This window comes from Synchytrium microbalum (genome assembly GCF_006535985.1).
Source record: "Synchytrium microbalum strain JEL517 chromosome Unknown SmJEL517_scf0019, whole genome shotgun sequence".
NCBI lineage: Eukaryota > Fungi > Chytridiomycota > Chytridiomycetes > Synchytriales > Synchytriaceae > Synchytrium > Synchytrium microbalum.
This window is the reverse complement of record NW_022158368.1, coordinates 85840-96937: the sequence shown is the minus strand read 5'-3', so window position 1 is coordinate 96937 and position 11098 is coordinate 85840. Positions and strand designations below refer to the sequence as shown.

Here is an 11098-nt window from a genome sequence, read left to right as displayed (position 1 = left end):
GAAAACTACCGAGGCTGTACGAGGTGTAAGAAATGGATTGTAAAGGGTCTGCAGGATGTGAAGGTTTGCTGTATAGTAGTGCGGGCCTAAAAAGTGATGCTCCTAGTATTGATGGCAGTCATATATTTAGTATTCGCAATCCCATAGAAACATATGTATTCGCAATCTCGTAACAAAATAGAATGACCAGAATCAGATGAACCACTTGGGTATATAAAAACCATTTTATTTCGGGGGTTATACTAATGTCGTCAACTAGATCTGTTATACTCTATTCACACACGCTTTTTCTCATCTATATAAAGCCATAGATTCCACAACCATTATTATTATCGTTTTATAACGTTCTTTCAAAGAGAGTGAGAGGGATGGAATGGACCTATTATTTTTTATTCCTTTCCCAAAATGGAAGCGAGAGATGGAGCTTGAAGCGCAACGTGCTTGAGATTTGCAAGCACTACCCAGTTGCCTTCAGCGAATGGGTATTCTACATACGTTATTCCATTGTCCTTTGCGTACTGCCTGACGAAAGGCCTGACCTTTCGGAGATTGTGACGCGGCATTCTTGGGAATAGATGGTGTTCAACTTGGAACTATGTGGATGGTGAATTGTAAGTCAGACATTGTTGTACGTTACTGATTGAGCATGAGGGAAGGTAGATTTCAAACTTTGGAGCAGGCGAAACCCGAATCAAAAAATCAGTATGAATACTTACTTGAAGTCCACCGTGAAGCCAATCAATATACCATGGACAATCGACATTCATAGTAGTTCTTAGTGCCTTGACTGCGAACTCTTCATCCTCAGCATGTTCCTCACACGACATTCCATAGTGCGACAGGGTGATTTGTACGTGCAACAAGAATGTTGCAATGTGACCCAATAGGACATATACCACGACCATTGGCCAAGTAGGGACATAAGATAATAAATAAAGATACCAGCACCAGAATATAGATGTTAATGCAATCTCGTGCATGCGGTATGGGTTTACTTGATTATTTTTCGACAAGTGTGAGATACTCAATGCGTGTAGATTGAATCGACCGAATCCGAGAATGATGTAGTAGTACAAGTGTTGAAATCTGATTAATAGTTTTGCTGGTAGATCGAATTCGAGGAAGGCCTTGTAGTATGTAGAGTATACACCGGTAAACAGTCGGGTAGTGACTGCAAAGAAGGGTAACAGTTGGATGTCGGGATCGTGTTCTGGATCGTTTGTGACAATGTCTATGAGTAGGTGGTGGATGTGAGCATATGCGATTCATGTACTGTTGTGGCAAAAAAGTTACTACTCACGATGAACATTGTGACTACTCTTCCACCAACCAATACTGAGACCTCCAACAAAGTTGGCCACCAGTGTTCCAATAGCACCATCTATGTAACGATTATGTGTAATCCCATTATGACCAGCTAAAACGAAAAAAATGTCTTTTTGGTTAGCAACCGAAACGTGATCATAGTGACTCAAACACAAGGCGATGCGCGCATACGAGACGGTGCAAAACGGACATACCATCATGGGCCACGAATGCAACTTGATGCCACATGGCAGCCAGAGTGAGACAACTGGCGACGACTTCAAACCAGCCCGGACGACCCTTGACCAACAGCCACACTGCCAAGGAAGTGAGGATACAAGTTTTTATGAATTCCCTGACGTAAAACCAGTAGTTTGTTTCAAAGTATCCCTCCTTTTGCAGTCTAGCTTCGAGGGCCAGGAAGTCCCTTGATGCCTTTGATGGGTGATATTCAGCCAAACCACCGACACAGAATTTTGGTAATTTCTCTTCGAGAACCCATTTAGGGTGGAAGGCAGTAATTGCATCGGTAGCGTCCATTCCTATTAATTAGAAGGGATGCATGTGATATTAGTGTCTGCTATGCGTGAATGCACCTGTTATGTCAACGAATGAATTTTTGCTCTCAAAACACTTGCCACTCATGTGTTGGAGGGGCAATGCACCACCAGGATGATAGGGAAGCCATTTAGTAATATTGTATACTTTGCCCTGGTATATGATGATCAGTTCACCAGCTTCCTTGGCCTTCTTGACGGCGTCTAGCGTCCACACTTTGCTCATTGCTGGATTCTGTCGCGAATTTTAGTCTTGGGTGGAAGTGGAAAAAAGGATGGGGTCCTAGCTATAAAGAGGGGGAAATGCAAAGACTCCGAGGCTGTGCTGAACTATATTTGGTAAAGGATGACCAAGCCTAGCAGTCTAGCTCAACTTTATCCTGCCGTCTAGCAAGCTTTAAATCTTATTTCACGATCGAGTTGGTGTGTAGCTGCTTTAGAGTACCTCGCCGATTCAAGTTAATCCAGTGATAGGCAGAACAAGAAACGGCAGTCACGAAAATGATTCAAGGTTCACGCGTTGGAAACATCGTTGGTTTGCTGTTCAAACTTACCACAGTCCACAAATTCAGTTCCTAGACCAAAACAGCCGCTATAAACAAGCAAAATAAGCTGTATACCATCAATCAGTAACATTGGTAACATTGGCATGGAATCGCGCTCCATTGTACAGACCGATCGGTGTAAGACTGTGCGTTTGTTCATCGCTTAAACATCATGCACCCCGACGTGTCTAAACAGCAATCTGCTATATTAGACATAGTCTACGCCACAGATTTACATACTAGACACTATTTTACACGGAGGGTTCGATTTCTCCCCAGTCCTCGTCGTCAAACTCTGAGTGCACGATGAGTTTATTATTGTCCATGTCCTTGAAGACATTGTATTCATCCCCATACCACTCCACGTTATTCCCTTCCAAAATCTCCTTGAATTTATCCACCAGCCTCGAAAACCTCTCCCCTTTCTGAATGGGCTTCATCCATTCGATTAGCTCACCACTGACATTGAAAGCACCATGACGACAGTCGAGACGTAGTTGACTGGATGATCTAGCACGAGCTTCTGCTCCCTGTAAAATGGCATTTGCTGATATACTTCTACTCTTGGGATCTAACACCAATGACCTCAGACAGGTCAATCTACGTACTAGAGCTTCCACGATTTCACTGGGAAGGTCGAAATTATCAAGATCCAGATTTTTAAGATTTTGACAGTGCTCTATAATAACTTCAACATCGAACGTATTGCCTTCCGTATATTCAGATAGACGAAGATCCTTGAGCTGGTAGCCTCTAGTCGTCACGAAATTACAAAAGTCTCCACGATTGGCGTCTCCTACAGACATATTTACTGTATTCAAACGGGCAAAGTCGTGCTGAAATATGGAGCGATCCATATATACGGTCTGATCTTGTGGAGGGAGAGGCTCTCCGTCATTTATAAATCGTTCGGCGCCAGGATGGGTGAGCGAAATGATTTCGACTGTTTTATGACTGGCTTCGATTATACTGCAAATATCGGATGGATTAAAGTCTCCAATACAAGACAATTCCAGGGTCTTGAGCTTGCCCGTTGTGCTTTCAAATCCTGTAAAGAACGTAGGATACAACTGGACATGATCCAACTCCAACTTGGTCAAATTCCTATACTTAACAAGGCGAATATCGTGTGGTTGGTCTACTTCTAGATGTTTTAATGTCAATTCGGTTAGAGTGAGGGAGCTGCTGTGCTCCAAGGCCATCAAGGTGGGTCCACTATCCTTATAATCAGACTCTACAGATACGGTTTCAAGCCGCTGCGTCTTGATAAACCTTGCTGCTGCTGCACATCCATGGGATTCACCATTGTATCTTAGGTGCTTGATGGCAGGAGACTTCGCCATAAACTCTGCAAAGTCAGGCAGGTCGAATATAGCGTCGTCCAAATACAGTGAGTTGATTGTACAAGGGTAGTAGCGTAGGGTACGATGCATCGATTCCTTGTCCCATTCAATATCAGTGGCTAGATAGCATTTTTTTATCAAGTCAATAGCAATTTGGATAATACGTTCTGTAGCCTTGTCCTACATAGTCTTCTGCTCATCTGCAGAAAGAGAACTAACGATGCGACCTTTGAGATATTCCTTTTCAAAGACACGCGAGATATGCAAAGACAGCTTATACATGTTCACACTGCGAACATGTTTGAATACGTCTTGATGATACGAGTTGGGTTTCGACGTTCGATTCCTGAGCATGAGTAAAATGCAGGATTCCTCGGATTTCGGATACCGATGGCGCGAGAGACAGGTATAGAAATCCTCCTAATTCTCAAAGAAACAATCAGGTCACGACGCCATTTTCGCATTCGATGGAAACGCATTACGACGTACGTGGGGCAGATTCTGATACAAGTACTTGACGGCGATTGAGTTCATTTCTTTACAGGTCCTTGAGAGTCTGCTGAGAGATTTAACAGATGCCTTTGATAGAATAATGTCCCATAGCTCATTCGGCAGTCCATCATCTAACCACACATTGCAAGAAATGAGACCCGAAAAGCAAGGACAACCACACACGAAATAGTTCCAAGCATTCAAAACAAATACCCTTGTCCGAAATAGCTGTAACAGCTTCCATTTGGCCTGATGGTTTGATACTCTTGCCTGTCCGTTTGCTGCTGTTTACATGGGTTGATGCTGATAATAATGCCACACCAGCAATTGCCAAGATTGTCAATACAGGGACGATTATCCATACAGCAAACAATTGTGGATTCCTACGTTTATTTATGGATGTCTTATTGTTTCCATTGAAAACCTTGTTCAAAATTTGAGAATCAAATTGGCCCAAGCAATGGTTTCAGACAAATGCAAGACTCAAGACTCCCAGGTCAAGGGCCTCCCCAAAATAAGCTGCAAATCAGTTGTGAGCCTTACTTGCACCTTCCTTCGTTTCTTCGGATGTGAGCTATTATGTTGTCAGAAGCAACAACTTACTGAAACGGACGTTATAATCACCGCCGCTGAAGGAATTCGAATCCCATGTATCGTTTACAAACTAGCCTCAAACGCGTAGCCTCGCATTAAAATCACTTTTTGTTGTTTAGATCAAACGTAATGTCGAATTGCGCCAGTCGCCCAACCAAGTTTCAAGGCAACACCGGGCCCGTGTATGTACGCTGTTGCAAGCCAAAACTACACAAAACCGTGTCCATATGCCCAAATTCATGAAATAACGACTACTCATGCTTGAGGAAAGATACTGAACCATTATATCCTTGCATGACGACATTATGGAGTCACCACAAGCCTAAATGGCCATTGCGTCTACTGGGCTCTTATCACTGTGTCAGTATAATAATTATTGTCACGCGTCCTACGTTTTGACATGATTTCTCCATTCCTCCACACTTTGACACGAATAATCCCTCACGCATCAACACCAAACCCCATTCCTAAGAAACATCAACAAGTCTCTCCAAATCATACGAGCACTTCACCCAGTATTTAAAAGGAACTACATCAACTTGCTGCTATTGGCATTCGTAGTTTTGCTTGGCACTGCACATGCTAGTTGTTGTTCCCTGCTTTGAATTTCCTTCATTTGAGGTGTACCTTCACGATGAAATCTTCAAAAACCCGCTTCATCTCTCTTACACCACTCCCAACGTGCACCACTCGACAAAAAAAATCATAGCATACAAATCATCAAACCTTTATACGAAAAAACGAGGCCCTTCAATAATACAAACTCTTAAACAAGTAACATACCACCCAAACCCAGCATTACATCTCAATACAAGGTCCTATTAGCCTCATAAGCAGCCTCCAACAACCCAAACAGTCCAAACGCAGCGTTATTTTGTCTGCCATCAGACATTTCTGACGCAAACATGGATTGAGCCATGTATGACATTCCTATTGCTGATGGACCACCATACTGTTGTTGTGGCTGTTGTGGTGGTGTATACATTGGATAGCTGAGATGTGATAGTGGTGTGTTGTTATTGTTTGGTGAAGTGTAATTGTTATTGTGGTTGGGAGATGATGAGGATTGCGGTATAGACATGGGCGATATGTTGGCTGGTCCTGGCCTAGTGGAAGATTGGTTGTCGAATTTTACATGTGATGGTCGCTGGTAAGAAAAATGACGGTATGAGACGAAAAAATGGAAGCGATAATCAAAACGATTCCATAACAAGGCACTGGCTCCAAGCTGTTTCTTGATTTGAAAGAAATATGTAGCTTACACGAAGTCGAGGGGGAGACCCAAAAGCTCTTGGCAATCCCATAGTACTAGCACCTCCAAATCCATCATGCAAGATACCAGGATTCGGTACCAGAGGTGGTCTCGCCATACTAGCGGACAACTCGTTACGTCTATTTACAATGTTGGCGATGAATTGGGAACCATCGGTGTTTGGTTCCCAATCTGGATTGTTGGCCTAGTTTTGAAGGAATAAGTGTAAGAACATGCCAAAAATACGTGGGTGGGTCCAGAACAATTGTTATCTCTGTAACATCCAAAATCAAGTCACCTTAAAATTCAAGAAAGATTGCTCCATTTTGCCTTCCTTTGACAAATAGTATTCATTGCTCATTTCTGATGGTGCTCCATACTATTGTTTTGATTCGAAGTGTTAGCCAAGCTGCCAAAAAGAGGTTACACAAAATGACGGAATAGATCATGACAGCACAGCTACCTTAACATTCCCATGCCTCTTGAAATCAAACACTGCGAAAGAGCAGACATTTCCTAATGCATCCACCGTCACAGAGAATTCTCTGAAAAAGTCCACAATGCCCTGCATAAAAATAATACAATGACTACTAATCCTATAGAATCTCCGTCAATTACACCATACCTCAGCACAAGCAGGCAATGAGAAGAACAGAATGAAGGGCGCAAAGAGCACCGACAGTATCTCATGAATGAAGAGCACAATCTTGTATTCAAACAAGACTCCAAACTCGTTCTTGATCTATAGGATCAATGGATAATGAACCTGTTTATTATTTTTTTGCTCTGTGCAGCAGAAGTCGACACATACCGCCTCAGTATGCAACTTCCCCCTCCACTCATTAGGCAGGTAATGTGTATACTCAACCACCTCTCGAAAGAGTGGTTCGGGTGAAGCTGCATGCGATTCTTCAGGAATCATTCCACGAGCTACCGCAGCAATACCACCAAAGACACCAATATAGAACAGGACTGTTTGTCCTTCTGTTATCTGAAACTCGAGTAAAAAGTCTTCGTCCAGTAGAGCCAAGGCTGCTAATACTGCTGCAAATGAGCCAGCTATGAATCCCACAAATCTAATATGGTGCGATATGTCAGTGAGTTCAGGATCTTTGTTTTTGTTGAGAGGCCATTACGACTACGACAACGTCCAAAACATACCGTGCAGAGATGATAATGTACTCTTTCGGAAACGAGTTCATATACTTCATGGCAGTCTTGAAGGATGCAGCCAAACGCTCTTGTAGGAGATGAGGAGGTTCGTTGAATTCTCTCATCTTCCATGTAGCAAAAGGCGAGAAGGAACGCGTAGTCAATGTGCCAGGGTTCTTTTGGTATTCCTAAAATGTCATGTCAGGCTGTCAACATTAGTGTTTTTCCTCCCCCTTGCTCACAGCTCAACGCATACATACCTCAGTGTATCTGAAAAAGTAGTGCATAATCATAAACATGAAAAGAAATGGTCCAATCAAGAGGTTGAAAAGAGCAGCATAGGCGAACCTCCTCTTCAATCTAAAACAACCCCAGTCAAAACAACTTACAGCAGTCTTCGAAGAACAGCAACGGCTTACTCATTTACAAGCTTGGCCCTATCATGGGTACAAGGTCAGTTACTCAAAAATTCCAGTCTGTCGTCAAGAACTAGAACCTTTACCTGTTGACATCCCTCAAGAACCTCTTCCGTATAGCACCACGTTCATCAAAAGCCCAAGTCCATATACAATAATTCAAATTCCATTCCATAATCTTGGTCGAAAACTGTCGTTTGCCGATATACGGGACCGGGAATGGGAACGGGACCGACAAATCCAAGATATCCTTGTTGTACATGGCAATCATATAGTTGTCGACACGGAAGATACGGTTTGCGAGAGCATGAGCGTCGAGTCGATCTATGGCTGGGATGCGGTTTGGGTTGAAGCCTGGTAGAGTTTTCAAGCGGACGATGCGAGGGACTACGTCTTGCCACTGCATAAGTTGTAGATCTCTCTATGGAAGAAATCCGTTGAGAATTTGATGAGGAAAAACATAAACACTCCTTTTTGAAGCTATTCAAGTGAAGCCACAACGCCCTTACATCAGATATCTCGAGGACATGAATGAAGAATTGCTGCATCTCGAGCAGAGCTGGCAATTCAAACATAATCTTGCACAGCATCCATATCCACCAAATCACGAAAAAGAAGAGAAACATGCTGGTGAATACTGGCAGGCTAAGTGGACGAGGACGAGGAAAAAATATGGTTATAGGGAAAGCATACACTAGGCGACGAGTTGAAATCCTACCTTGACATGCATTGATCCTTCAGCACCTCTGACATCCTGTGACTCTTTGGTATCAACGAGTGGTCGACACAATAGAATAGAAAGGTGGAGAATCCAACGATGAATGCAGCGATTCTGTGAATTCACAATCACAACAAAAAATGTGAGCAATGATAAACTAAAACAATCAAATTCGCACGAAGCATACATTAGATTCGTCATCCTGGCAAGAAATATACAGGTTACGCCCTTTGAAATGTAATAATCATAGATCTAAACGAGCGATGACCTGTCAGCTCTGTGACATCACAAAAGTCAAAGAAACCAAAACCAACCAAACACGCAACTCGTTTCAAAAAGACATCCAGATTCTTCTGACTAGTCCATATTCGTTGAGCCCGTTGTTTAGCATTATAAGCACCCTGAGTAGCCTCATCCATCGATGATCTCCCCACAGCATTATTATGATCAGCACTAGTACGATGCCGTGACTTTGGTCCTCGACCACGTTTACTATTGGTACTGCTGTCATTATTATTATTATTATTGTGCTTTGACAAGTCACGTTCAGCCTCCTTGTTCTTCACAAATGGTTCCATTTCAATCATGATGGATGGCGATACAGATCCGTCATCAGATGGATCTAGATCATCGTGGTTGTCACCGTGGTCGTCGTCTTCGTCTTCGTCGTCGTCATATAGCTTTGGAGGCTGATAGCCTGACTTTTGGTACTGTGCGGATTGTGTCGTGGCAGATGATGACGATGACGGTACAGTGTTTGTATTCATCGGCATCTGTTGCTGCTGCTGGTGCGAGAGGATTGCAGTAGCAGTTGCGGTGGTAGTATATGGGTTTGTTGCGATAACGGATGCCGTATGTGTACTGGGCCATTGAGCAGGTAGTCCGTCCAAGCTACTTTGTAGTGTCCTAGCAAATGGTGGATCTGCAGCAATGATTGCAGATCCAGGCTGTCGAATCTGACTATTATGATCATCATCATCCTGGTCGTCGTCGTCATCATCTTCACCTGATTCCAATGCACTCAAGTCAGGAGGCTGATAAGTGCCCAGGTTGCTGCCCGTGCTGGTCATTGTAGAATGTATGCTGGAATTCTTTTGAGCAGAAGTTGACAATAATAGTTGGCCTCTCTGCTGCTGCTGTCCTCCCAATCCAAAAGCAATGTGATTTTGGGACACATCCAGATTGTTATTGTTGCTTGATGAGACTAGGAACGTGGCTGGATCGTGATCATCTTCTTCACCCGAATCGTCACTTTCCTCTCGTAATAAGCTCATTCTTGCCTAGTTTATCATTGCTCGTTGTTGTTTTGGTTTTTGCGCAGTGTGAATATAAAGTTTGGATTTCGCGACGCGTTGGAGGACCCTATTCCTAGTAAATATACGCCTTCTCATCCGCGTTCTATTATATAAATCCCTTCTGCAACTTGTTTGACGCGCAACTAGTCACAACCTCATCCAAACACGATTATTCGCTGAAGACTACCAAGATGATTCGAATTGGAGCCAGAGTAGCACGTCAGGCTTGCTGGAAGGTCAACACGTTGAGGACATTCTCGACAGAGACTTCAAAACCTCGCATCATCACAGACACACATGCAGTCACAAAAGTTCGTGTTGCTGATTGCACTGTATTTGGAGCTCCTTTCCTAACATTTGTATGTTGACGATAGGTCACGACTCTTTTCCTTACTTCTCCTCCTGTAAACGCCTTGACAAACGCGACAATTGGAGAACTCTGCGAAACATTGGAGGCTATATCTGAAAGTGATTCAAAGGGCCTGATTCTCGCTTCAAGCTTGCCAAAGGTACTACATTCGTGAATATGAACCCAAATTCTCATTTTAGGCTGTGGCATCCGGCTCCTCGTGGGGTTGAGACACACAATGACACATATTGTCCTGTGATTAGGTCTTCTCCGCTGGTCTGGATCTAAACCATGTTATTCGACAACCTACGCAGGACCATGAAGAGTTTGAGGAACAAGTTCGTTATGTAAGGACTCGTGAACTTGACTATACCAACAGGTTCACTGTATGCGCTTGTCACCAGTACCAACGATCCCCTTCCCCTCGTAGTACATGGAGACATTCACCGACGTCTGTGAGCTCTTGCTCAAAATGAAGATACCAACCGTCGCAGCAATCAACGGAGCTGCTCCAGCAGGTGGGACAGTACTAGCAATGTGCTGTGACTACCGTGTCGGTCCACTTTCAAAACCATTCTCGATGGGGCTGACGGAGGCTGCTATCTCATTGAGTGTGCCTTCGTATATTCATGTGCTTGCTGAACAAGTTATTGGGAGACCCAGTTTGGTATGCTCTTTGGTTCTTCTATGGTCGGACTACTCGGTTCTCACTTATATCTCCTTGTTTCATAGGCTGCTCGACTCATTCAACAAGGAACGCTCATCACAGACCCACAAGAAGCACTCAAATTAGGATTTTTGGACGCTGTTGTAGAGCGTGAACAAATATTGGATCGTGCCAATGAAGAAATGGACAAGTATTTGGCTGTATCGCAAAGTGCCAGGAGGATTGCTAAGTTGGAGGCCAATTTAGCTGTATTGGACAGTATTGGTCCTGCAACTATAGATGAATTCTGGAGCACTCTGGGTTCAGATGAATTCCAGACTGTGGGACGAAAGGTGTTGGAAGGGCTCAAAAATAAGAAGTAGGAGAAAGAGTGAAGTGAGTGAGTAGTATTCAAAATCATGTAAAGGAAGAAT

At 43.4% G+C, this 11098-nt stretch overlaps 2 protein-coding genes across 2 annotated transcripts; both read right to left on the bottom strand.

Annotated features, from left to right (window-relative positions):
- Positions 1 to 389: 389 nt before the first annotated feature.
- SmJEL517_g03523 (uncharacterized protein) lies at positions 390 to 2088 on the bottom strand (the record flags this gene model as incomplete). The annotated part of the gene is made up of 5 exons (XM_031169451.1): positions 390 to 593; positions 717 to 1231; positions 1301 to 1417; positions 1521 to 1847; positions 1971 to 2088. The coding sequence occupies 5 exons, from the start codon at positions 2086 to 2088 to the stop codon at positions 390 to 392; spliced, it is 1281 nt and encodes a 426-aa protein (XP_031024541.1).
- Positions 2089 to 2658: 570 nt separating this feature from the next.
- SmJEL517_g03522 (uncharacterized protein) lies at positions 2659 to 9648 on the bottom strand (the record flags this gene model as incomplete). The annotated part of the gene is made up of 18 exons (XM_031169450.1): positions 2659 to 3930; positions 3970 to 4170; positions 4240 to 4373; positions 4456 to 4625; positions 5649 to 5983; positions 6099 to 6293; positions 6387 to 6467; positions 6552 to 6653; positions 6714 to 6830; positions 6900 to 7164; positions 7250 to 7428; positions 7501 to 7600; positions 7660 to 7677; positions 7743 to 8077; positions 8166 to 8301; positions 8375 to 8488; positions 8562 to 8626; positions 8689 to 9648. 18 exons carry the CDS (start codon positions 9646 to 9648, stop codon positions 2659 to 2661), a joined length of 4779 nt encoding a protein of 1592 aa, XP_031024542.1.
- Positions 9649 to 11098: the final 1450 nt, after the last annotated feature.